The sequence below is a fragment of the Zonotrichia albicollis genome, chromosome 11 (assembly GCF_047830755.1).
Source record: "Zonotrichia albicollis isolate bZonAlb1 chromosome 11, bZonAlb1.hap1, whole genome shotgun sequence".
Lineage (NCBI taxonomy): Eukaryota > Metazoa > Chordata > Aves > Passeriformes > Passerellidae > Zonotrichia > Zonotrichia albicollis.
In genome coordinates, this window is record NC_133829.1 from 18,629,425 (window position 1) to 18,657,376 (window position 27,952).

General features: G+C 45.9%; 1 protein-coding gene across 3 annotated transcripts in view; it reads right to left on the reverse strand.

Moving 5' to 3' along the window:
- The window catches only part of ZNF592 (zinc finger protein 592), a 40,763-nt gene extending 13,390 nt beyond the window's left edge, over nucleotides 1-27,373 (reverse strand). For 2 of the 3 annotated variants that reach the window (XM_074549707.1, XM_074549705.1), the window contains exons 1-3: nucleotides 27,258-27,373; nucleotides 21,345-23,647; nucleotides 6,023-6,201 (exon numbers count right to left, since the gene is read on the reverse strand). In XM_074549707.1, the coding sequence (XP_074405808.1) occupies nucleotides 6,023-6,201; nucleotides 21,345-23,639 (2,474 nt within the window). In that variant the 5' untranslated portion in view covers nucleotides 23,640-23,647; nucleotides 27,258-27,373. Of the gene's footprint in view, nucleotides 1-6,022; nucleotides 6,202-21,344; nucleotides 23,648-26,234; nucleotides 26,853-27,257 lie in introns of those variants that run through there. The other variant, XM_074549706.1, reaches the window with a different exon arrangement.
- Nucleotides 27,374-27,952: the final 579 nt, after the last annotated feature.

Genomic DNA, 27,952 nt, shown 5'->3' on the forward strand with positions numbered 1-27,952 from the left:
GTCCAGCTGTTAGAGCAGGGGAGCCCAGCCTGGCAATGCAAGGGCCAACCCTGCACAGGTGGGATGTGAGAGATGCACAAGGGATGACCTCCTCACCTCATGAACGGGTTTTCCCTCCCTTTCCCTCCTTCCCCTGAGGCTGTGTCTGCCCACAGTGCTGCTGGGGGAGTGTGCTCAGTGCTGCTGGCACAGATGGACCCCAGCTATGGTGCCCTGGCACAGCTCCAAGCCCCTATCATAAACAAACAAGCTGCTGGAATATCCTTCCCTCCAAACCAGCCTCCCAGAAGCGTTTAGGAAACAAGCCCAGGCTTTGAAGTTGCACTTCAAAAGATCATTAGGCAGAAGCCAGCCTGAAGGAGCCAAACCCTCTCCCCCACACTTTTAAGAAAACACAGAATTGCTGTTTTCTTAAATTTCAAGAGGGAAGCAGTGACAGAAGCTGGTGTGACCTTTGGGGAAGCATGAAAACATTCTGCTGGGGTAGTTCTGCCTTCAAGCCTGATCCTCAACATATGAGAGGGGGAGAGAGACTTTCTAACACAGTAACGCCAGGAACCAGGTTATTATGGAAGAATGAATCCCCAAAGTATAAATGGAAGAACAAATACCAATCCTGGCCGTAAGGAATATCCAAGGGGCTTTTTCCACAAATACTCCCTGAATTAAAAAGAGATGGTTCTGCCTGATGCTTGATTTTGGGAAGTACTTCATTAAGAATAAGGAATGAAACAAGTAACTCAGGGTCAAAGGATCACAGGTTAATTTAATTTACACTAAATGGAAGTCTAAACAACAGCCACGTTGTAATTAAGAATCCCAGTGCCAGAAGGACAAGGTCTCATAAACTAATTAGCTGAACAAAGTGGATGGAGGATGTCAAGGGGCTTGCCATGTAATTCCTGCAAATTGCAAATCCTGCTATCATCCCCAGTGCTGCTGGATCCCTCAGGGCAGGGAAGGTTGGCTGGAAGTCTTGGAAAGCATCCTGTGAGAGGAGATAACAGCTACAAGATGTTGTCTTAACCCTCAGATCGCTTCTTATGCCATCACCTTCCAGCCCCTCAATTCTCCAAATGGCACCAAGCAGAAAAATGAGTCCCAAATTTGTGGGGACACCTGGAAGGAGCTTGGAAAAAAATGGGGAAGGTGATACTTAGAGCCAAGAAGAAAGGAGCATTAAGGACAATCTTGTAAAGTTTCATTTTTAACTGTGGAAGACCATTCTCATTTTCAGTGCAATCACTAGCCCTGACTCAACTCCAAATAAAACAACCATAGCCCAAATGTAATTGAAAGCATAGGGTTATGAGCAGAAAAGGAGACAGAATAAGGACTTATCACAAAGCCAAACCTGTGCTCCAGAAATTCAAGAAAAATAGGGACATGAAGAGAAGCAGCTAAAGTCAAGCTGATCCCAGGAGGGATTTAAAGAATTCCTCAGCTTTTCAGCTCTGCAAGTAAGAAAGGTGAAAGAAAAGAATTAAGTCACTCTGTGACTACAGGGCAGATGCCACAGATTATCTAGATATGGTTCTGCAACCAGAATTTATCTCTTCTGTTTTCAACAATGTCAGTGACATCAGCCCTGCAGCAGAGACAGGCAGGATAACAAGGATGGCACAGCCACACATTGACCTGTCTGGTGGACTCAGCTTTCAGAAATGAGCTTCAGTAGATGTGAATTAGAGGAGAAGTTAAAGAAATTCAGCTTTTAGAGAAGCTGGGTAAAGCTAAAAAATCTTTAAGTATAATTTGTGAGCTTTGCCTTCATTTACAGTTTCATTAATGTCCCTGGAACAGAGAGCAGGTATCTGCTCAAGATATCTCTAGAAAGATGGAAGCTCTCCTTGCTGGATTCTCAGGTACCACTGAAGTCCCAAGAACTGCACCAAACCCAAGTTAATTTTCTGACATCTCCTCCATACCCCTTTTTCCATCTCAGGGAAAACATTTTTTGCTCCAGCTTTCCTCCTCCCCAGATTAACTCATTTTCAAATAGCCCCAGTGTCACAGCCATTTAATATGTGATGGAATTAATTCTTTGTTGTGGGCTGGGTCTCCTCAAATCAGATCCCACATTAAAAAACCTTATCTGTATATAATTAAACTCAAAATTAGTTTGTTATGTGCCTCTTGTCTTCACAGTTGAAAGAAAAAGCCCTTGAAAACCTCAGTGTGATTCAGACCAAACCACACAGCAGAGCTTCCTGAAGTTGCAGACATCTTAAAAGAACATCTCCAAGAGCAGAAATTGCCCTGCTTGTTTGAATTCTCAGAGTATTTAATGGCAACCAAGAGAAAAAGAGAACTCTAATGAAACTCAAAAGATCAGCCAGTCTCCCAAGCAAACCATCATGTGTTAAGGGCTGTGCTGCAGCTCAGGTGATCTAAACATGAAAAGGAGAGAAGGCTCATAGGGAAAAGTAACATCTTATTAGAGCAAGCAGTTGACTTGGAGAAAAGATTGTACCACATCCAGAACCTTGGGAGCCTTCTCCACCCCTCTCAGCTCATGAGAAATGTTTGGACATTTGCAGGGGCATAGAAGGAAATAATCTGTGCCCTTCTCATAAAGGCATACATCCTCAGCCCATTACAACTGACATAAATATAAATTCAAGCCTTAAGGAGATTTACAGGATTAAGATCTGCAATCTTTTTTGCTGTAAGTATCAATCCTGAGACATCCAGCTGCAACATGAATTCAATACAAGAGCTTTTCAGCTCAAAGACACCACAAAATAATGTCTGCTCTCAGAAACCTCCCTTAAATCCAGTTAGTAATCATTTCCCATTTCAAATGTGTCCTGTCATGCAGAAAACCATGCCAGGCTCCAGCTACATCCACTTTCATTTCTGCTGTAAGTAAGACACAGTTCACAGTCACAATGTTTTGGGTTAAAAGGGACTTCTAAACTCATCCCATCCACTCCCTGCCCTGGGCAGGGACACCTTCCATGACACCAGGTGGCTCCAAGCCCTGTTCAGCCTGGCCTTGAGCACTTCCAGGGATGCATGTCCTAGTTTCAGATGGAACAGAGTTAATTTCTTCTCAGTAGCTGCTCCAGTGCTGTGTTTTGGATTCAGAATGAGAATAACATTGATAACACACTGATGTTTTGCTTTTTGCTAAGTTATGTTTATCCTAAATCAAGGACCTTTTTTTTGTGTGTGTGTCTCCTGCTCTGCCAATGAAAAAAGACACAAAACAAATCAGGCGAGAGCACAGCCAGGACAGGCACAGCCACAACCTCACAAGCACACCCAGACTGCAGAGGTGTAAAGGATGGATGTCCTAGTTTCAGATGGAACAGTTAATGTCCTCTCAGCAGCTGCTGCAGTGCTGTGTTTTGGATTCAGAATGTGAATAACATTGATAACACACTGGTGTTTTTGCTTTTTGCTAAGTTAGGTTTATCCTAAGTCAAGGGCTGTGTTTTTTTTGTTTCCTGCTCTGTGAGAAGACACAAAACAGAATCACAGAATAATGAGGTTGGAAGAGACCTCTAACATCATAGAGTCCAACCCATGCCCTACACTTCACCTAGACTACAGCACCCAGTGCCATGGCCAGTCTGTTTTTAAACACACCCAGAGATGGTGATTCTACCACCTCCCTGGGGAGAGCATTCCAGCACTTTATTCTTGCAGTGAAAAATTTCTTCCTGATATCCAACGTGTACCTTCACTGATGTAGCTGGAGACTGTGTCCTCTGGTTCTGTCAGTGCTGCCAGGTGGGAGAGACCAACCCCACCTGTCTGCAGCCTCCCTTCAGGAAACTGTAAAACCAACTGGGAGGGAGCACAGCCAGGACAGGTCTCAGCATTCTGCTGCTCACAGTGACCCCAAGATGTGTCACAAAGTCTGGTGGTCGAAGAAGGAGTCAGGACTCTTCTATTCTCGTTCTCAAGGTTGTTTATTGTTTCTTATCTATAAAATTCTTTCTCTGGCCTGCTGAGGTTCATTCAGCAGGTCAGACAGAGGCACTCTGACCACCCTCAGAGGTGGTGTTATCTTTTATACTAAAAACTGCGTGTACATTATTGACCATAACTTCCCAATACCCATCACCTGTGTTAGACACTGAGCTTCTACTCTAAACCAATCCAAAAGTGCCAACAGCAGAGGATGGAGGCCAAGAAGAAGAAGAAGAAGAAGAAGGAGAAAGGCTGGACACACCCAGATTCCTCCATCTTGCCTCCTGAACCCCCATTCTAAAAACCAAAAAAAATCTATTTTTCACCCTGTGACAAACTATTATTCTGCTTAGACTTTCGTGGCTTACAGATCCTCATGTAAGGTTAATAATTTTTTCCATGGGTCATAATTGTTGACACCAAACCATGACTGGTGAGTGGACTCAAAAGAACAATTCAGTCAGCCAAATTCAAAAGAGAAGTGTTGACAATTTGGACCCAAACTGTGATGCAGAAATCTTCCATTGGGCCAAACCCAAAAGAGATGCTGCATCCCTGTTCCTTCCATGGGTAGCAGCAGCAGAAGACCCAATGTGTACCTGCCTGGTAGGGATTCCACTGCAAGCTGGAGAGCTCACAGACAAGTTAGATACACCTAGACTTCACCCAAATTCCAAACCAAATCACACACAACCACACAATATCCGTCACCAGTGAGCTGTAATGATTAAAAACCCCACAGAAGAGTGTTTGCCAAAGCTACCCAGAGCTGCTCAGGTGCCACAAGAGTTAGAGCTGTTGGGCTCCTCCCCTGCACCATACTGCATACACTTCTTCTTTATCCCATGTTCCAACACCAAGCCTTTTAACAACATTAAACATTGAGAGGAATTCACTGCCAAAACGTGGTGTAAGGTTTTAAGCCATACTGCAGCAGACAATCCAGACCATTCACATCCCAAAAGCCTCCCTAAAGGTTTGTTTTTAATTTGTGGGGATTGGGCATGGGCAGGAATCCCTTCTGCACTTTTTGGAGGGTGGTTTTTGCCTCTGGGGCCAGTTCCCTGGGAGAGGCTAGCTCTCTCTCTCTCCCTTCTGTAAATTGAGAAGGGGAGCTAGGTGCTCGTTGGCGAGGCCCAACCAAGGCCTGACCCAGGTCAAAGACCCCCACAAGGAATGGAGATCTGCTAGGGTTTTGGGATCAATGGTCTGTGCAGTGATTTGCAAGCCCGGGTAATTCCAAGGCATCCTCTGAACCTTGTCTTCCTGCAGCTGGAATCCAGCAGATGTTAAAACTTTCAACCACTAGGTCAAGTGCATTATGTCATGGGGGGCACACACATGCACATCACATAATCCAAATCACACGTGCCTTGGGCTCTGTGCCAGGGTGTCTGAGTGTGGGATCTCAGCACCTCAGGACTGAGGTGCTGAGTCACCGAGACCACCCTTGGGGGGCTCGGGAGTCCTGGAATGTTCCAGAAGTGTCTGGGGGCTGGACTTTGATCCTACACAGGAGACGACACCTGTATGAGGATAGGAGGGTTTCACCGGGGTGAATGGTGAAGGGATTGGTTAGTTAGAGAGTGAAACACAGGGTTTAGGATTTATGTACAGGGGGGTTTAGAGAAGTAAGATGGAGGAATTGGGGCGTGTCCTGTCCTTCTTCTTCTTCTTCTTCTCCTCCATCTTCTTTGGTGATGGTGGCACTTTGGGATTGGTCATTACTAAAAGTGCACCGGACAATAAGAATAAATGGTATTGGGGAAAAATGATAAATATTGTACACGTAACAATGGGTATAAAGATAGGTGGCTGCCCCGGAGGGCAGGGAGTGTGCTCATGGCTGGCTGCTGAGCAGAGCTCTGTCGGGCCGAAGAAAATCTTTTAGATAAACAATTAATAAACATAAAAACCGAAAGAAGAACTGAAGCCTCTTCTTGTCCTTTGATACGCGGGCTGCCCCAAGGCCACTCCGGGCCTTTCCAGGCCCTTCAAACAGCCGAAAACCGGACATCTGAGCCCCCCTGGGCAGGGGTTTGGGCAATGCAGGGCAGCCAGAGGTGTAAATGCCAGCGGGCAGGGAGCCTGGAGCACCCACCTGAAGCCAACCTTGCGGGAGTAGTGCAGGCAGTTCTCCTTGACGTGCGTCTGGAAGTAGGCGGAGCGGCACACGGCGCCGCACTCGGGGCAGCAGTACGGCGACTTGTGAGCGTGGATCCTCTGGTGGGCACAGAAACTGCACTGGTTGGGCAGCATCATCTGGCACACTTGGCACGTCTGAGGGAACAAAGGTTACATTTGGGAGTTGTTTTCTACTTGGGGTTTTTTTTCCTTCCCAAATTCACCCTAGAAAACTTCCAGGTTTGAAGGAAGAACAGGCATACTGCGCAGCAGCAGCATCAACTCCACAAAGCTCTATAACCAGTCTCCTATCATCTTTTCCCAACTTCTTCCACCATACCATATTTAAACCACATTTTTATTGTTTATTTCCTTTTTTGCCGCATAAAAAAGGAAAGCAAACTCTTTCACCTCTTACTTCTCATGAGCAGCACCAACTGCACAAAGCTCTTTAACCAGTCTCCTATAATTTTTCCCGAATTCTTCCACAGTTAACCATTCCATATTTAAACCACATCTTTTATTGTTTATTCTTTATTTTATTCTTTATTCTTTTATTTTATTAGTTATCTTTAATTATTTCCTTTTTTTCCCCATAAAAAAGGAAAGAAAACCCTTTCACCTCTTAGCTCTCATGAGCAGCATCAACTCCACAAAGCTCTTTAACCAGTCTCCTATCATCTTTTCCCAACTTCTTCCACCATTCCATATTTAAACCACATTTTTATTGTTTATTCTTTATTTTATTATTCTTTTATTTCATTATTTATCTTTAATTATTTCCCTTTTTTCCCTACAGAAAAGGAAAGAAAACTCTTTCACCTCTTAGCTTTCATGAGAGCACCAACTGCTCAAAGCTCTTTATAACCAGTCTCCTATCATCTTTTCCCAACATCTTCCACAGTTATCTATTCCATATTTAAACCACATTTTTTATTGTTTATTTCCTGTTTTCCCCATAAAAAAGGAAAGAAAACCCTTTCACCTCTTAGTTCTCATGAGCAGCACCAACTGCACAAAGCTCTTTAACCAGTCTCCTATCATTTTTCCCAAATTCTTCCACAGTTAACCATTCCATTTTTAAACCACAGTTTTTATTGTTTATTCTTTATTTTAATTTTATTATTTATCTTTAATTATTTCCTTTTTTTCCCTACAGAAAAGGAAAGCAAACTCTTTCACCTCTTAGTTCTCATGAGCAGCATCAACTGCTCAAAGCTCTTTATAACCAGTCTCCTATCATCTTTTCCCAACTTCTTCCACAGTCAATCATTCCATTTTTAAACCACACTTTTTATTGTTTATTCTTCATTTTATTATTTATTCTTTTATTTTATTCTTTATCTTTTATTGTTTATTTCCTTTTTTCCCCATAAAAAAGGAAAGCAAACTCTTTCACCTCAGCTCTCACGATATTCTGAATGCTCAGCACTTTCATTTCCTGACTTGAGAAGGAGAGCACTCTTCTCAACAAGAGTTCACCCCACACCAAAAGATCACAAAAAGGAGGAAAATTACAGCCTGACTCCAAGCCCCTGCTGCTGAAGGCAGTGCAGTCCTCATGTGCACCTTCCCCACCAAAACAACTGCTGTGTCTCTTGCAAAATTTCTTTGTATCAGATGAAATTTCAACTTTCCAAGACCACAAACTATGTTTCCCTTACAGAAACTTCCTGATGACCAGAAATAATACAAAGTCTCTTTCTCTCCCTGTTTCATCCTTAATGAAATCCATTTTTGCACACGTGCTTGCTATCAAAACCTCTTTGCAGAAGCGTCATTTATTTGCCATGCAGAGTTTTTATGTGGATGTATCGCCCCATTTTCAACAGCTGTCAAACCTCTGCTCCCTTTCACAGGTGTCTCTGTACCCTGCAAAGCCCAGGAGCAGCTACTCCTCCTCTGCAGGAAGGAAATTACTGTGGATGCCTGAGCAGGAGCAGAGCTGGAGCAGATCCCAGCCCACTCTGAGCCCTCCAGGAGCAAAACCTGTCTCCCAACATTTATTTATCATCCCATGCAAAATCACTCCTCTAACTTAAGAATAAACAGCAGCATGCAGCTAATTATGGATTATCAAATCAAGTAATTTAACTAAATAATTTCCATGGACTTCACTGCTGGCAGGCAGGGTAGAAACATGAGACAGAAGCCCCTAAATCTGACCAAAAATAGAATAAAATCAATGGCCAACTCCCTTTTCTGTATCATTGCTATTTCATGCAGCACCTCTGTGATGCTCCACTACATAACACCCATCAGGGAAATGTCAAAACCCCTGCAGGTAAGAGAAAGCATCACTTACAATAAAATGCAAAGCTGTGACAAACCTGAAAGGTTCACAGGGTGGAAGGGAATAAAAAATTAGGCACTCAAAAGTAAAAACTGCAAAAATTGCCAAATACCTGGAAAGCTTCAGATATAACACAACTCAAGTTTAGAGGAGAAACTGTTTATCCAGGAAGGAGAGAAATTAGTGGAAAAACCACATGGTAGGACTGTCATGTACACACCCATGGGCAATTAAAGGAAGCTCAAGAGCATTTCAAATGCTGCAGAAGTCTCCTAATTTCAGCAAACAAAACCAGTGCAAATGGGCCATGGGAATGAGAAAATGAAAAACAGAAAATCCCCCAGGATCTCTCTGCAAGGAGCTGAGTGGGACCTTTAATTCTCCAATGCACACTCAAATCCCCAAGTAAGAGCTACAAAGTAAGTAATAAGCAGTAAATTCATAGTAAATAAGACCAGTAAGTAATAAGTAAAATCAGTTTTATTGTGTTTTTTTAAGATATTTTAAGATATTTTTAAGATATTTTTGTGTATATTTTAAGATTTTTTTTGTGTTTTTGTGTTTTTTTTAAGATATTTTTAAGATATTTTTTAAGATATTTTTTCTAACTAGCTTGAGAATGGAGAATTTATCTCCCTGGCATTGTCAAAATGGGACTTCTTGCTGTGATCTCAACTATTATGTAAGGCAGAGGCACCACAAGCACAAGCTGAAAGCACCTTTGCCCCAGTAACTCGGTGAGAAACACTCTCTCCAGATCCTGCCTTGTCAAAGCCAATTTAGTCTTGATTTTAAGTCAGTTTGAGGCTCACCTCTTCCTCCCCTGCGTGTCATACCCACTGCTCCCAGAATCAATCAGCATTTTGAATTTTCACCATCCTGTGTGCTCTTGTGCTGGATCTAAAATATGCCAAACCCACGGAGGATTTGCCTGGGCACTGCTCCTGGGGATGTCAGAGGAGCAGCCAGCTCCTGTCACCTCCTGCATTATGTGAAAAGCTCCCAGGGACCAAAATCATACCAACACAGGCCAGGCAAGCTTGGGGACCAAAATTGTGGTTATCTACTTCAGGCCTGGCAAAAGCCTGCCAGAAAGTGTGGACACATGATACAGCAATAAAAAGCAAGACTCAGTGAGGATAAAGCTAAATTAATTAATTCATTGCTCCTGCAGGCACCACTGAAGGAGCTAAAAGGATTCCCACACTGACACCACACACCACAGGAGGGACAAAAACCAGCCCAAGCCTCCAAATTCACATTGTCTTGTGAAGAGCCAAGATATTGGGCAGTAAACAGACAAAGAAGAGAGATAAACGAGTAAGAATAAGGAAAATCTCATCCTCAAGCAGCATTACTTCTGAACTTGGGAAAAGTCAATGCAGCTTCTCCCTTCTGGCCCCAGGGAACAATCCAGGCTCTCCAGAGGAGTCAACAAACACATGGGTAAGGAAGATCTGAGCTGCAATGGATCATCAGGCTACCTGGATTTCCCAAACAGCTTTGCAGCATCCTTCACTACAGGGTTTTGAGGAGGTACCACCACATAAGAGAAGGAGTTTGCTTGGATAATTCAGTGGTTAGAAGAAAAGACAGAGCAAGGTCCCCAGGAAGTTCTGCAGGCATTTTGGCTCTTCAAAATAACCTCCAAATATCTGGGAAAGTTAAAGAGCAAAGATTGATGATCATAATCCAGTCACTCAGCATGTTATAGATAAGGGCTGAGCACAAGGACTGGCTGCAAAAGGACACAGCCATGTGTCTTGGTTCATTTCATTACCCTCAGCCCTACACACAAATGAGTAGGAAGGAACCAAGCAAGGAACACATTAGAGCTGAGGAAGGTTCCAGTAAGAGGAAAAAAAACCATAATGGTGTCTTCCTGTCGCAGACATTTTTTCAAAGAAATCTTTTCTTTCACATTTGTCCATCTTCTGGGAAGCAGAACCCCAGAAGAAGAATGTAAACAATTGTTATCAGCTGCTGTGAAATGTAGCAGGTGCCCCTGTGATTGGCTCATCTTCCATGGGTACCATTAAAGGCCAATCACAGGAGCAACTCAGAGACAGATTCCCTCGACACAGAACTTTGTTATTCATTCCTTCTATTCTATTCTTAGCTTAGCAGCTCTCTGCAACTTCTCTTCTTATTCTTTTTAGTATAGTTATAATGTATTATATATCATATATAAATAAATCAAGCCTTCTGATCAAGAAACAAGATTCTCGTCCTTCTCTCACCACAGTGACCGTCTAAAGACACTGTAATATCTTCCTGCTCACACTTATGCTTTTCTCTCCAGCTGCAGATACAGGAGAGCAGCCACCCTGCCTGGAGGATCACAGCAGGTTCTGCTCACCCCTTGTGCAGCAGGAGCCAGGGTGCAGCCATGCTGGGCTCCCCACCAGACACCCACTCTGGGACAGACTGCTTCCTCCTTCTGCAACTCCTCTGCTTCGTATGAGAAATTATTACTTGCTTCCAGATGTCACATTTTTATCTCTCTCCTAGTTTTCCATGACTTTTCAAAGAAGTCTGGCAGCAATTTGAGACATTCATTAGTCAGTTATTTCTAAAACATGTTACCAGGACAGGATTCAGTTGTGTAATGTCTGTGTTTTTCATACTCCCATAGCCTACGCTTTAATCAAGAGTTATTTATTACAAATTTTCTTTAATTCTGGTTTGCCTGCCACATTTCATTCGGGTTTTTCTTCCACAAGTCACATTCACACACAGACAAATGTTCAGAAGCTCAGCCATTTTGGAATACTTGAGCTGCTTCCCATTTTTACTTATTAGCTTCTTCAAAAGGGGAAAAAAATTAAATATTCACTGAGATACAGTGCAGATTGAAAAAAAATATACACTACTCAAAAAAAGTTTGTCTGTTAAACCCAACCCTGTGGCCACAGAGGTGTTTGCAAATTAGGGCATTTATAGTAACACAGAGTTTTACCCCAGACAGTGCCTGTGGAAAGGGAATTGGCATGAGCAAAGAAACATTCCAGCAGTTTTAGTCTCTTTGCTGTTCCAGAGTTAAGTGATGATCATGGAGTCCACATCCACTTAAGAGCTGCCCCCAGATTACAAGGATCCACCTTGACATGATCATCATGGAGCTTCAGTTAAAAACACCTGGGCAGCAGCCCTATGGCATGGAACCAGGGCTAGGAAAAAGATTCACAAGCCAAATATCTCTTAAAAAATAATACTAAAGACTTAAAGTTAAACAGTCATAGGGGAACAGAAACTGTATTTGCAGACTGGTAATGTTTCAAAAAATGCTTACCCCTAATATATTCAAACCAAAAATCCCCTACCAGTGGTGCCCTAAAGCCCCAGTTCTTCCCAAATTCACCATTTTGCAAGCTGTAATTTTTCTGCTTTGGGGCAGCCAAGGGATCACAGAGAGTAGCAGGATCCTCTTGCTATTTAAAATAAAAAAAAAAACAGTGATCAATTACTAGTTGAAGTTAACCTTTAACTTCTCAGCAGCTCTCCCTGCCTGCCTGGCTGGGATCAGTGCCAGCCCTGTGTCCCTCAGCAGGGTGGCACTGCAGGGGTGCCATGTGCTGCCTCTGGGGGCACAGCTGGCACCTCTGCCCCCTCTGCTCCCCTGCCCACAGCCCTCTGGGATCACTGGTTGTGGGGCACACACACTACAGGCAGGCTCCAGATGCTTGGAGGGCTATTTTGGATTTAATTCAACCATCCAGGTGACAGCAGTGCCACACAGCATTTTACCAACCTGAGCAGAAGCAGCAGGCAGAGAACTGAACCTGCTGTTGCTGTGATAACTGAACTGAACTCCTGCCAAGGCTCTCTCTAAATGAACACACATCATTGCATTAACATGTTCAATTCAGGGATGAAAAGCACCCCTTCAACAGAAACTCAAGATTATTCATTTGAAGAAAAACCTAGAACCCTAATTTGGAGATTTTATTCTAATTAGCCATATCCAAGCACAACAGCAATTGCTATTTCCTTAGATTATAGCTGCCTATTTTGTCAGCCACAGAGGGAGCCTGCCTGACCTTCAGCTCACTCCCACCTCACATCAATTCATCCTCAGCCTCATTGCTGCATCCCTCCTCCTCCTCCTCCTCCCACTGACCTTTTGTATTTGTATCCTTGAACCTCCCTGACTCTTCAACACTCCCAAATCCAGAGTCCTCCTCACACCTGCACCAAGACCAGCTCCCACACAACATCTCAATCATCCAACACACCTGCAGTAAGGCACTCCAATACAAACTTATCTCTGGAAAGTAAGGCCATTAAATAAACACAAAATGCATTTTTTATATATGGAAAAATCCTTGGTTAAAGCATTGATGTAAATCTAGAAACTTGACAGCTTAGAGAAACAAAGTGGAATTGCAATGGAAAAATCCCTCACAGACCTTAGACAATATTACATCAAATCAGCTTCCTTCTGAATTTGCAAAATCTGTACCTCTTTTCTCTTTATGATCTCAGCTGTAATTTCAAGAATTTCAGTTTTGACATATTTTCTTTTGACTGTAGCAGGTTTACGTGGCAAGGTTTTGGTTGGGAGGGGCTGCAGGGGTGACTGTGCCCGTGTTCACTGGGGTCTGAGGATGAGGGAAGAGATGAGGATCTGACTCCATGTTTCAGAAGGCTGATTTATTATTTTATGATATATATTACCTTAAAACTATACTAAAATAATGGACGAAAGGATTTCATCAGAAGGCTGGCTAAGAATAGAAAAAGAAGGAATGAATAACAAAAGCTTGTGTCTGGGACAGAGAGTCCAAGCCAGCTGACTGTGATTGGCCATTAATTAGAAACAAGCACATGAGACCAATCCCAGATGCACCTGTTGCATTCCACAGCAGCAGATAATCAATGTTTGCATTTTGTTCCTGAGGCCTCCCAGCTTCTCAGGAGGAAAAATCCTAAGGAAAGGATTTTCCATAGAAGATGTCTGTGACAGGTGACCTCTGAGAAGACACCAGAAGGTGTCCCCATGTCAGACAGAGCTTGTCATGGACCTGCCACTGGCCAGGACCGAGCCCTTGAGCAGCACCTGTGGGATAACAGATCAGGAGAAGGTAAAAGATGCTGGGCAGCAGCTGGGAAAGAGGAGAGAGAAGATGTGAGAATAAGAGCCCAGATGGCAGAGCACAGTGCCATGAATCCATGGTGACACTGGCTGTCCCTCTCTGATCCATGGAGGACCACAGTGGATGTGCTCTGTAGGACACTGCAGCTCCTGCTGGAGCAGGATTTCTGGCAGGATCTCTGATCCCATGGGAGGCCCATGCTCTTCCAGCCTGTTCCTGCAGGACTGCACCCCATGGAAAGGATTGATCCCAGAGCAGATCCTCAAGAATTGCACTGTGGAAAGGACTCACGACAAAGCTGTTCACGACAGACTGTCTCCCATGGGGAGGATGTCACAGACATCTTTTATGAAAAATCCTTTCCTTAGGATTTTTCCTCCTGAGAAGCTGAGAGCCCTCAGGAACAAAATGCAAGCATTGATTATCTGCTGCTGTGGAATGCAGCAGGTGGATCCTTGATTGGTCTCATGTGGTTGTTTCTAATTAATGGCCAATCACAGTCAGCTGGCTCAGACTCTGTCCCAGACACAAACCTTTATCATTCTTTCTTTTCCTATTCTCAGCCAGCCTTCTGATGAAATCCTTTCTTCTATTCTTTTAGTATAGTTTTAATGTAATATATATCATAAAATAATAAATCAGCCTTCTGAAGCATGGAGTCAGATCCTCATGAACACAGTCACAGAAGGACTCCATGATGGAGCAGGGCAGCGTGTGAGGAGGAAGGCTGGGTGGGCACTTAGTTCCAACCAGAAATCTGAACTCCCACTCACTAAAATGATCCCATAGTGGATTAAATGACTTTTCACATCCACACTTTCAAGCCCCCTGTGTGACCCCATGTGCTACCTAGGACCATTCCCTCACTTTTCTTACATTGATGATGTTAAAGGCCTCTGCTCTTCCCTCCACCCTGCAGGGACACCTCCCACTAGAGCAGGTTGCTGCAAGCCCTGGCCAATCTGGCCTTGAACACTTCCAGGGATGCAGCAGGCACAGTTTCTCTGGTTGGAGGTTGTGTTTATTGCCTGTGGTGCTTGCAGCAGCATCATCACACCCTTCAGAGGGCAGCCTGTCCTCCCAGCAGGACAGAGCAGACCATCAGCCCTGCCTGGGCCTGTCACCCACAGAGCTCTCCAGCCACAGGGGCAGCACCATGGGTGCCCAGCTGGAAGAAGAATGCAGGAGCCACACTCTTCCTTTTAGTGCCAGCAGACACCAGCTTCCACCCCATCTCCATGCCACCCAGGACAGCCCCTCTGGCTCCAGCTATCTCCTCCTCCTCCTCCTCACTCTCAGCCATGGCCTCCAGTTCCTGCTCCTCCTCCCTCAGCTGCTCCCAGTCTCTGGGGCCTGCAGGGCCACCAGGGCCAGGCATGGCTGGGGAAGGAGGAGAGGGTGGGGTTGGTCCCTCATGGACATCACAAACTGATTTAAGCAGACCATGGAGCCACACCCTGGCTTTTCTTCCTCACCAGCCTCTCCTCCTCATCCTCTGCTCTGGCCTGGGTGCAGGCTCTGCTATCCTGCTCTCTCCCAGCAGCTCCATTTCCCCAACATGCTTTCATCAGAACATCTTCCATCCCTTTGCTTCTACAAAATCCACAGGGAAAATTTCCATTAAAAATAAAATCTATCCTCACTGGTACCAAAGGACTGCATTAATCCCTCTTGGTTTGGGACAGGGAGAAAACAGTGCTTTATGGGGCCAAGGGAATTTTTTTGCTGATTTTCAAACCTCTTGTTTTCTAAATTAAAACATGAACTTGAAGGGGGGAAGGAAGAGAAAAAATAGGAAAAATACAGCTGCTGCCTTTCTTATTTTTGCTGCTGGGAAATTATCAGGGCAGCATGTGGTTCTACTAGCTCCTGGCAAGTTTTATCCAATAAATTATAAAGCATTGATTTAAGACAGGGAAGGAAGAAGAAAAAGAAAAGGCAGCAATAAAATTGCTTTTAAATTACTTGTGTAGGTGGTACATAAACAGGAGACATCACAACTCATTGAAAAATTCTTATTGGACAAAAAAAAAAAAAAAGAGAAAAGCAGAAAAAAGTAAGGAGAACAAAAGGTTCAAGAGAATTCAGAGGTCCTGAGTTTATGTTCTGCACTTTATCAGAGTTGCTAGCTACCTTGGTGGATTTTGGGTGGTCAAGTCAAATAAGAAAGGAAAGGAAAAAGGATTAAAATCTCTGGTTACCAGTAGATAGACAATTATGCCCAAGAGGGTCAGGAAGTACTTTTAATTCTTCCACATGTTATTGTGGTCTTTCCTTGCCAAGAAAACAAATCGGCTCTGTCTCAAAACCAGTTTGTGTCCTTTGTTCCATTCCTTCTGCTGCAAACTCTTCCAGAATTCATTCCTGTGCTGATCTCAGACTGTCCTCTGATTTTCTACATAAATCTATTTTGGTCTGTCTTGCATCATTACTGCCCCTAAATGAAAAAGCTCATTTCTCCAAAGATCACACCAGATACAGGGTGAGCGTGGATAGAGAACACCCTGTAACGAAAAGCACATCCCAAATGCAGGCACCAGGAGCTGCATGGGCTTTGTTCCTCTCCTGTAATTTGAGCCCTGAAAACTGTCTGATACTGATGAATTGCCCAGAGCAATTCCTGTGAGTACAGGAAGCATTTCTTGAGGGCAGATTTACTTTCTGGTGGGGGAAAAAAGTACCACTATCCTCACCTTAATCCTCTGTCTGCTTCAGTGCTGAAGGGCACCCACCCACCCTCATTTACCAGAACTTTGCCAAGCTAAACTCATCAAGTGGTTTTAATTTCCCCTCAAGAGATCATGTTTCCATTTCTGGTCATTCTTCCCTCGGTTACTCCAATCTATCCTGATAAACAAAACAATACACTCCTGTCCAACTCGGTTATTTCTAGCACGAGGGAGCATCACCACAGATTGACAGAAATCTCCTGCACAGTTGTGTCACCTCAGTCATTCACAGAGTTCTCAAGATCAAAAATCCTGCCATTGGTTCATTTTCATACCATTACCATTCCTACTCAGTCTTAAAGATCATCTAGAACCTCCTGTAAAATATTCCCCATTTTCCATGACTTCTTACTGTGCTAGTTTGGTTCAGCAAATTTTTTAACACAGTCATCCTCCAAGGTCTCCTTAACACAAATATTAACTCCACAGATATCTAAAACCATCCCTCAGGAGATCTCATAAAATCCTGATCCCTGCTGCAATTATTTCTGGGAGTTTACCTGATTCTGCTCCAACCTCACAATCCATTTTCTTCAGTATATTCATTCTTCATGCAATACTCCTAACAACCATCTCATTGAACATCAAGAAGATGAGGATAAACTCATTTCTCTATTCCAAAAATAAATATAATTTGGCATAAATTACACCTACTTATATATCCTTCCCTCTTCAACCCCAAAAAATCTTGCTCTAGAACACACCAGTGTATGAAACCAAACAGACCTGAAGTCACATGGAACATCTGGTACCACCTCTTCAACATCTGTCAAGGATAATGCCTACACAGAGCTCAGCTTCTGCTTTGAACAAATCCAACCTGCCAGTTATTCTAATTCCCACACTGCCTCCTTCTTGCAGTTCAGCAATGGAAAAGCAGCACGCAGGTCCCACTGAGCTGCTTGATTCACAAGCTTGAAAAAATTGCAGAATTGGCCTCACTAGCTGCTAAAAAAGGCATCAAGATGATCCATTCAAAACATGCATCTGATAAATCCAGTTCTTGATGATTCTGCAGTGGATTATTCCAGCCTGTATCCTCCCTGCAAGCCATGGAGATCCCATCCCATCCCACCACAGAATTCAGCTGGGAGCAACTGCCTTCATCCTACACAAACTCTGTACCAAAATAAACCCTGCTGTGCTCTGAGCAACTGCAGTCATGTACATGTTTAAAAATACAACATTAAGGTCAAGCTCTCCATCATTTTTTTAAAGGTCTTTTCCTTTAGAAAACCACAGCACCTTCTCAAGCACATCATCATCCCCCTCTCCTCCTCCCACTTGCTCCAAATCTCCTCCTTTCCCTCCTTCCAGACCACATCACTATCTTTCTTCCTTCCTGCAATAGAACTGTGACCCAGCCATGTCACTCACATTTTGGCCACACCTAGGAAAGCAATTTATCCATCCTATTTATTCAGGATTTCCCCACAGCCATGTAGGAGTGTAACACCAGGTATTTCCCAAACCATCATTTGGAAGATAGAGAAAAACCAACAATCCCCTTTCAAGCAGCTCTGGGAAACCTGAAAATGTCAGAGTAATTCACAAAGTCATGGTAAGAAATTCCAATTGAAGTGAAAAGTCTTCAGTATCAGCACAGGGTAAGTTTTCTCATGGAGCAGAGACAGCTCAGGCTCTTCCCCCTCTCCAATCCAGTCATTCCTGCCTCTTATCACAGGGTGCTTGTCCTTCAGCTTCTGGGGAACTGAAAACACCACACTGAAAAAGCCTCTCCTGCTCTTTATTTTCTTCATCAACCCCGTTGGATCAGCCCTTCCTTCTGAGCAAGGTGCCACACCAAAGCCATGTCCAAAACAGTTTTGGAGTTAAAGGCACCAGAACTGAGCACTTCAAAGCCTGTTTGGTTTCACAAGGTACAGTCACAGCAAATGTGCATCCAGATGTGGTGTCATTGAACAGAAAAGCTTCCCAGAACATGGATCAAAAATCACCTGGCTTATTTTGCACAGCTCTCCACCTTCTAGTACAAACCCAGGTGCTGTGGATAAATTGCTTTTACCTTTTCCCTTCAGCTGAAGTTGCTCTTTCCATTATAGATTCATCTACCCTTTCCAAGCACCCTCATTTTTAGGGACAATCTAGTACCAAGCATCTGAACAGTCACAGATTAAAAGCTTTTGGCCATAATACAAAGGGGACCTGCCCTGCTACTTCTGGAAGATCCTTAGAAGGCATCAATCAATCCAAGTCTATATGTGGAAAGCATCAGCACTTCCTAGTTTCTCAGTGAGGCATGGTAAAGAGTTTGTGCCTGAGTTCTGAAATTGAATAAGAAATTCATTTGGAAATTTTTTGTATTTTTTATCAGAGTGCAGTTTTTTGCTGTCTATAAGAAACCAGGACAACCACACCCCATACCACCACGTCTATACCAGCATTTCAACACAGTGAGATAGACATCAGGTATGGAGGAGAAATACACAGTTTTTATTCAAAATGCACAAAATTATGCTAAAACTCTAGATAATTAGTCTCTTGAGATCTAGGAATGTGGTTCATAACCAGGTTTGCCCACAACAATTAATACTATTTCTGCATCCTGACAGATTTTCCCACCACTGCAGCTTGCTGTGGATCAAGCACAACAACTGCTGTGGACTGTGGTTTTAATTAGATGTACCAATATGTAAATCAACATCTTCTGCCCTGTGGACATGGTGATTTTGAACCACTACCAGGGCACTAAAATCTCTTTATTACAGGTGTTACATCAATGCCTTCCTCAGCAGCCCAATTTCAGAGAATCAGAGAACCCCAGACTGGTTTGGGTGGGAAGGGACCTTGAAGATCATCTCATTCCAGGCCCTGGAACCTCCCACTGTCCCAGGCTGCTCCAAGCCCCATCCAACCTCACCCTGAACATTTATGGGGATGGAACAGCCACAGCTTCTCTAGGCAACCCACACCAGAGCCTCCCCCCATCACAGGGAAGAATTTCTCTACACCCAATTTCTGACAAAAAACAAGTGTCCTGGCCCAACTCTGCAGAGTTTTAACCACTTCTACCATGTAAGAAAGTGTTGCAAAATCAGTCATTTGATCCTCTGCTGCTTATACCAACACTTCTCCTTTTTCTCACCAAAACAGAAAGAATTAACTTAATGCAGAGTCAGGGTATCTCTCAGAAAGAGGTGGCCATGTTCTCCTATTCCAGGAGTTTATGGCACAAATTCCAACAGCTTCACCTACACCCTTCTCACACCATGATTAATAGTATTACATTCATTAATACTCTATATGCAAAACCTTCAGCTTCTCAGACCTTGGTGCTGCTGGGAGCTACACATGATGTGAAGGTGACCCACAGCTTTTCCCTTGGGCAGCTCAGAGAATCAGGGATCCCTGACCCCACTGAATTCCACCCATCCTTCCACCTCTCAGCCCAGTGACACCAAACACCTGAGAAGGCAGAGGGATGGTTTCCATCAGCTACTGTTAAACCCACACACACCATTACAGGCGTGGGGCACAAATGCTTATTTCCTTTAGAATTGTAACAACTTTATTGAAACAGATGTTCTGGGAACAGCACGGAGCAGCACTGGGCAGCCTGCAGGACAGCAAACACACAGTGGAAAAGGACTCCCAGAGCAGTGCATGCATCCTGTGCAGGGTGAGCATGGGAAGATCTTACAGGGAGGAACTGGTTTCAGAAGCTCCAAAGTAGCCTCTTTTTCCAGTGCTTCTCTTCAGAAAAATACCCCAAAAATAATCCCACATCTAGCAGAACTACTTGACATGAGAGGCGTAAACTCTATTCTTGGTTAAGTTACAGAATAAATTATTTGATTACAAGCTAAAAATACTTACTATCACACATTCTTTTCCTCTTTAAGGAACTCCTGAATTGATAATCCCACAATAGAAATAAGGAAGTACATTTTTAATGCCACTGATTAACATTTGAGATCACTTTGGAGCACTCAGTGTATCCCTTCTCCTGGAAGTTTTAATGCCAGACTGCTGACATTTCCTAAAAAAGCATTAGAGTTGAAAAATAAGTTGGTGTGTTGACAGAGTGCAGTGCTCACTGACCTGCCTCAGGCAAGAAACCTGATTACGTGGCCACACTGATCCCTTTTGGCCTCACCATTTTTTACAACATCAAAACCATTCAGCCATAATCTATTTTTTTTGGTGGCTGATGAATTTAAGATAACAAACTATCTAAATGAGACCACAGCAACCTCAATACTCCTGCAAGCCATTTGAGCAGCACAGGGAGAGTGCAGGTGTTCTCACAGCCATGGCAGAGATGTGGTCATCCTCCCAAATTCTGGCATGGAGTCCTGGTTTTTTGCAGCCCTTACAGTGGCAGCCAGCTCTGCTGGAAAGCTTTCACCTCATCCATAGAGATAAGGAGAAGGGAATACTCCTCCTCTTCAACTGCAGGCTGGCTAGCACTTAAACAAGACTGACCTCACCTTCCAAAATAAAAGCCATGAAGAAAATGTATGGTCCACAACAATAATCATCTTCACTTCATCAGGGGAAACTTAAGCTGGAGTTTAATTTAAGGGAATTCCAACCAGGTCCCTAAAGGTGGTGGAAAGCTGAGCAGGGCAGCACAGGAGGAAGGCAGGAAGCCACTAACAAGGCTCTCCAACCCTGCTATGCACCCACAGGACAAAAGCAGCCAGAACCAGCCTTTCCCCCACATAGCACAGCAGGCCTGTCCAACACACAGCTGACCACACAACAGCAACAATAACAGCCCATGTGCCATGGCTCTCACGGAAGGTTCTGGCAGCAGCTGCAGGAAAGGCAGCACTGAGCTGTGCCACATCTCCTCCAGCCACGCTTACAGCACAAACCCTGCTCCAGGTAACGCTCTGCTGATCCTCCCCCACAGCTTCTCTGCACGCCTCATCCAAGGGATCTTTCATCTCCATCACCTTTCTCTGACACTCAAGGATCTCCACAGTCTCCTTACTATGCTCTTTTTACTGGCACAGGGCAGAAAGAAGGCAAGCAAACAATGCTAAACATCTCCTCACACGCACGCGTCTGGGCTCACGCGCTTTCCAAATTCTCCCCATAAGCATTTTTTAGGCAAAGCAACTCATCTGCCACCACCATGCCTACTTTTCCCCTTGAGGACAATCTCTTTAAACTAGGAGAGATTTAACTAATAACATTAAAATGATGACTTACCAGTCTCTCATTATCTTCTGAGGTTCTCTGGTAATGAGCTGCTAAAGAAGTGTAATCCTGCTCCTGCTTGTTACACTCCAAACACTTGGATCCATGACGGATTAGCCTCTGTGGGTCTGTGTAGAGAGGCAAGGCTGGCTGAGTGCTTGCAGAAATCCCTACCCCACCTCCTGAAGCAGCACTGGACTTGGGTGGAGGAGAGGAGGAGAGAAAAGTCTGAGGAGCTGGAGAGGCTGAAGAGCTTGTAGGAGAAGGTGAAAACATTTGGTCTATGGAAATTGGTTTCATGAGCAGCTGAGAACACTGCATGATAAATCCTTTGCTCTTGTGATCTCGTGCATGTTTAAGCAAGCTACACTTATTAAAAAAAAGGAGCATAGTTGAACACTGAGTGCACATGACTTCAATGTGAACGCTTCGCCTACTATAGTGTTGAGTCAGGCTTTTCTCTAAGGCAAATGAGTCCCCACATTCCAGGCAACAATACCCAGAGGCAGGTAAATTAATACTAGTGTCAGCTGGGGGGCTGAGGTTTGGAGTATATATGGGCACCGGATTGGCACTGTGTAGCACTTTATGGAATGCCTCCATGACAACGGGAGCAGCTTTCTTGACTTGGTGCACCAGCGGCACCGACATCTGCGGCACCTGAGGCTGGCTCCGCCTCTGCGCCGATGTCTTGGCTGTGACAGAAGCAGCAACGCTGTGGGGGACCAAGTTGAGATTTGCCAAGTGCACAGCTTTGGGAAGGAGGCTGGAGGAGGCCGTGTTGGATGGCTGCTGCCTCTTGACCCCCACCTTGATGGCGCCGCCGCCGCAGTTGGGCAGGGGAGATAAGGACACGGTGCAAGTGCTGTTGGCAATATCCATTTTCACACTGTCCGAGTAAGGACTCGCTACATTTGACAGCTGGATAGCCACAGCAGCCCCGTTTTTGGTTGAATTCCTGCCAGCCTCACCTTCTGTAACTGCACTAGTATCAGGGGATGGGAAAGATTTGATAAACTCTTCGGCAGAAGAGGTTTCTGCAGGTGACTCTTCTGAAGACTTGCCCAACTCATCATTTTCTGGCAAAATTCTAGTTACAGTCCTTTTAATTTCACCGGAAGATGTCTTGATAGTCTTTATTCTGACTTTGGGAATGGCTGGCGGGGAGCCAGCTGCCATGGAGGGAGAGCCTTTCCCACTGCTGTCGCTGCACACGCTGCGAGGACTCTCGGGCTGCTTGCCAGCCTTCCTCACCACCTCCAGGGGGCTGCGGGGACTCTTTGGCGACTTGGGCATTTTTGGGCTTCCCTTCGTCCCGTCTTTAAAAGGACCAGGTTCCTTGGTAAAATTTGGCTGATCGCTTTTTGGGATACACACAACCTTTTTGGCCTGAAGAGCTACTAATGCTGCCACACAGGATGACAGCTTGGAATGAGTTGGCTTTAGCCTCTGCCGAGGTGGTATGGATGAAGACATGTTTAGCTCGGGCACAGAGCCCTTGCCATCTCCTAAATTGTTGTGAGGGAGGTCTCCAAACACCAAGCCTTCCCCAAGAAAGCTGTTGGTATCTAACAAGTCCTTGCCTGACTCTGCAAACCTCTCCACTGCTCTGTCTTGCTCTCTCCTGCTCATTTCCAGCCTATTCTCTGGCTGGCAGTGGATTTCTGTCTTCTGCTCCTTTTTACAGTACTGATCAAACATGCTTAATTCGGGCTCTGGCACCTTCCTAAGATGATCCAGGACTGAAGCCCCCGTTGGGACATATATTGAAGGTGGTGGAAAATAGGGAGTTTGGGCATGTTTGGGTTTATCCCCAATACTGTTCTCTTTGAATGTATCCTCTGGTTCAGGGCTGGAAATGGGGCTAAACTGACTAAATGTTGGCAAAGGCTCTGACTTGGACTCGTCCAGTTTATCAGAGTAACCTCTCGAGCTGTCACCATTAATAAAAGTTGACTCAAACTTGCCATAATTATGGACTAAAGCATGAGCCTCAGGTGGCAGATCAGAGCCACGAAAGCCATTGTGTAACAGACCAGTTCCAAGGTGATTCCCCTCCTTTTCTGCCTCAAAAGACTCCTGGCGACTCGTGTTCTTCACTATCACGCTGACAACGGGCGCATCGGAGGGAGGCAGAGAGTGGGACAAGGACACATTCTCATCCATGCACATTCCTGAGGACTTCAGGTGATTCTCATTCTCCTCCCCAGCTGATGGAATGGTCTCCTTAGCATCGAGACTGGTTGGATCAGGGATGTCAAAAGCAGCCAAGAGGTCATCAAAGTCAGGGGTTTTCATGTCCCCCATGATGAAAGCTACAATCAAAAGCACAAAAATATTTTGTCAATGTATTTCCCCCATGCACAAACTCTGTAAGACTCATGTGCATCAAAAAATCAGGATTTTTTTCCTGTGACAAAAATCCCAGCTGCACAAAGCCTGGGGTGTGGGCAGAGCTGCTCCTCAGAGGTGCTCCAAGCAGCACAGTGAGAGACAGCAAGCATCCCCCCATCCCAGGATCCCCCAGAACAGAGCTGGCACAAGCATCACCTTGGAAACCACACCCAGCTCATGCAGGGCACATCTCTGCACTAATCCAAAACCAGCCATCATCATTAGCCTCGACAGAAGGTTCTGAAGTACATTAGCAGAGGGTTTTTTGTATAGCTAATAGGCAGCAATGACTGCTGATTTCTCCACAGATTGCCACATTTGAAGAATTCAGTCTTTTCTCCAGGAAGAAAGGCAGGGGCAAACAGGTGGCCCAAGAGACACAGACCTGAAATTGTGATGACTCCCTATCCTGAGCAATTTAAATAATAGAAGTCTTCAGTAAATATTTCAATACAACAGTTCCAAGAAGGATTCTCTGAAACAGGGGCAATCCTTAAGTATGATGTGAAGCAAAAACCGCCCAAAGATAGAATAAAGAACTAAATATCCAAGTTGAAAGATGAAATTGTGCTCCCGGCCAGCACTTTCTTTCTAAGCTCTTCAAAAAGGAAGTGGTGCCTCAACAAGCAACCTACAAGCTCTGGTGAGATGCATGAAAACTGACAGCACAGAATTACTAGAACATTTGTGTTCTCTACTGTCAGGGATACTGCATTTACACTGATAACCAAAATATTTTCGAGTTGCTACAATACAGAGACTTCACAAACATTTAATGAGTCATTCTTTAATATATTTTATTTAAACCCCAAACTTATGTGAACTGGTGCATGCTGTACCTAAGGGAGGGGAAAAAAAAACAAAATGTGTCAACAGAACTAGCAGGGCACCAGTTCCTGCTTGGCAAGGAGCATCCACAGGCAAGGTGAGTCCTGCCACACTCCACTTGGGCTGCAACAATGCTGCCAAAGCCAGCAGCAAGCCAGGGAGGCTGAGGGGGTGGCAGAATTCCAGGATAACAGGGCAGAACTGGGAGCAGAGCAGGACCATGGCACAAGGCAGAGGGACAGAGAGAAACCATCTGATGGCTCCCCAAAAGGGGCCTGGCTTAAGGCTGCTGTCATTATTGACCATGCAGTTTAGAAGTTTGTCAAGCATCACATCCAAACCAAACAAAGCTGAACCCTTCTGGCCAGGCTGCTGGAATGGGGAACAGCTCCTGGGCCAGGAGAAATCACCTGGAGTAGAGCACAGGGACACAGTGGTCTTTGAGCTTTACACAAGTCCCAGAGGTGCTGCTTTGCTTAATCTACTGCAAAACACTCTGCAGAGATTTACTTGGCTTCAAAGTGGCTAGCTGTGGCTGAACCTAAACTCCTTCTTAAATTAAACCACAAATATGAAGGTCCACAGAGGGCTATGCAATAATTTGCAACCACTTCCCTCAAGGAATCGCAGCTGAGCATGAAATCCCTGGAAGCCCAAATGATCCACACACTCCACATCCGCAGCGCTTGGTAAGGACTTTGGAGACAACACAGATTACTGCACTTGGCAAAGGCATGGGCCTGAAACTTCCCATTCCTTTGGGTGGGAAAAGTTGCACCAGCTGGGAGAGAGCTAGGCACCATGCAGCTCCCAACATTTCTGGCACACAAACCCTTCTGCAAGGAAGACACTTCATTCCATAACCTGGCATGACTGAGTTTCGTACAGAGAAAAATGAGCCTGCCAATCACTCCTGACCTTCCCCTTCCCACTCTGGAACACCTCTCTGCATCTGTTTTGAAATGCAAGACAAATCCCATGTATCTGCAGCATCTCAAAATATCCTTTTCTTGGATGAAACCTTGCTTTTTCAGAAGGATTTGTGTTCATCTTTGAGTCCTATAAAACACTCTTTTACTGGCTTTGCAACCATGAGGGCACAAGTCTCTACCTAAATATTTCTGTACAGAACTGCATCTTAAACTTGTCATACACAAAGCTACACTTTCTCAGAATAAAGCAAGTTTTGACCCAGATTCTAGAGAATAAGTATCAACAAAATTGATTTTTAAATAACATACATAACACTGTATACTTCTGATCACAGATAACAAACAAAAAAAGGAATTAAAGAGAATTATGTAAACTAGCCTGTGAGGAAAGCTGAAAATAAAGACCTTTGTCCTTACTCCATCATTCTTGTGCAAAGGACTGCAAACCCACAGTTGGGATCCAACGAAAACATGGAGCTTGAGAATTGCAAAGCAGTAGAAGAGGTGAATAAAGTGAGCAAAGCAGAAGGACTTATGGAGTAAAGAGTAAAGAGTGTATTTCAGTGTGCAAAATCAACCTCACTATATATACACATTTCTTCAGGAATCAGGAAACCTGGAAGGCTCCAAGGCATCCACAAAAGCCCTGGGGAAGGATGTCAAACCCCAGGGCCATGTGCTATGGATAAGCTTCAAAGCCAAGGAGAGGCACCACAGGAGCCACTTCCTCCACTCACTCCTTACAAACCTTTTGCTAGCAGTGCTATTCCCAGGGACTCCTGGAGACCGGGAGTAGATGCTCTGCAGCTTTCCAGCTAAGGAGGAGATCTGAGATTGCCACTTAATAGTGAAGCATGAAACCCCAGTAACACCAAGGAAATTAATCAGAGAATGGATTAGGTTGGAAGGGACCTTGAAGACCATCTAGCTCCAATCCCTTGCTGTAGGGGACTATTTATCATGTACATTGCCATTACTAAATATTGGTCATTTTAACCATTTTAACCATTGGTAATTCCTCACCAAAACAGTGTACAAGGGAAAACATCTGCTCAAGCCCGGCTGGTGTCTCCGGGAGGGGATGCAGAGACTGCATGACACCGGAATCCCATGGGAAGGCAGGGATGGCAGGAGCCCGAAGCGCGGGGAAGGCAGGGGATGGGGCAGAGGCCGCTGTCAGGGCTGCGGGGAAGGGCTGAACCGGAGGGCAGCTCGGTGGCATCGGGACCCGGGGCTCTGAGACCCGTGAAAGTTTCATGAGCCCGGTGCGGCGGCTCTCGGTGCGAACGGGGCCGCCGGGCTGGGGGCCCGTCCGGCCCGTGGCACTGCCGCACACACAGAGCCGCACACCCACACCCACATCCCCACACGCCGCCCCCAGCCCACGCCGTCCCCACCCGAGACAAAGGCCGGCCCCGCCGCCCCCCGCGCTGACAGCCCGGCCCGGCCCGGCCCCGCCGCACGTGGGCCGCCCGCCGAACTTAGTTTGCGCCGGCGCCGCCGGGCCGGGCCGGGCCGGGCTGCCGCGGGCAGCGCAGCCCATCGGGGCACGGAGCTGAGGAACGGGGAGCGGCGGCGGCCTGCGGGCCGGAAGAGCCGGTGCGGGCGCGCAGGGCTCGGTGCGCCGGCGGCGGGGCCGCCCGCCCTGCCCGCGGGGCGGCAGCACCGCCCGGCCGCGGGGCCGGCGGGAGGGAGAGAGCGCGGGAGGGCGGAGGGCAGCGGGAGGGGCGGGCCCGGCGCGGCCGGGCCCCGGCGGGCGGGCAGGACTCACCCACGCAGGCAGCTCCTCCGGGCCCACCGGGCCCGCGCGGCCTCACCCCGCACCGGGCACCAACGGCCGCAACATGGCGGCGGCGGCGGCGGGTGGGGCCGGGGGCGGAGCGGGGCGGGCCGGGCACAGCGGAACCGCCCCCCCTTCCCTTCCCTTCCCTTCCCTTCCCTTCCCTTCCCTTCCCTTCCCTTCCCTTCCCTTCCCTTCCCTTCCCTTCCCCGCTGCCCCGCTCTCCCTCCGGGAGGCTCCTGCCAGAGGCGGCCCCGGCCCCGGCCCGGTCCCGCCGCCCCTCACGCCGCCGAGGCCCCGCGCTGCCGCTGTTCTACGGTTCCCTCACCAAACCTGCCCCGGGATCGGCTCCGCTGCAGCCCCCGCTCCGTGTCTCCAGCTCCTTCCCCGCTGTGTGTCCCACACCCGCCCTGTTGCGGTTCGCTCACATTACACCACGGACCCGCTGATCTCTCATAAAGGCGAGAGCGGAGCTCCAGGCTGGGGAGCCTCACCCTGATCCTGGCAAGGCGGCGGAGCCAATAACCCCCGGAGCCCTTTCCAAACAGCGAGGACAAGGAGATGCCTGGGATCTGTCAGCACAGGTTACTAAGGGCTTCCATCCCTGATGCCTTCTGCATCGAAATTACCAGAACGGTAGATTTAGATTAGAGGTTAGGGAGACGTTCTTTCCTGTGAGGGCAGCG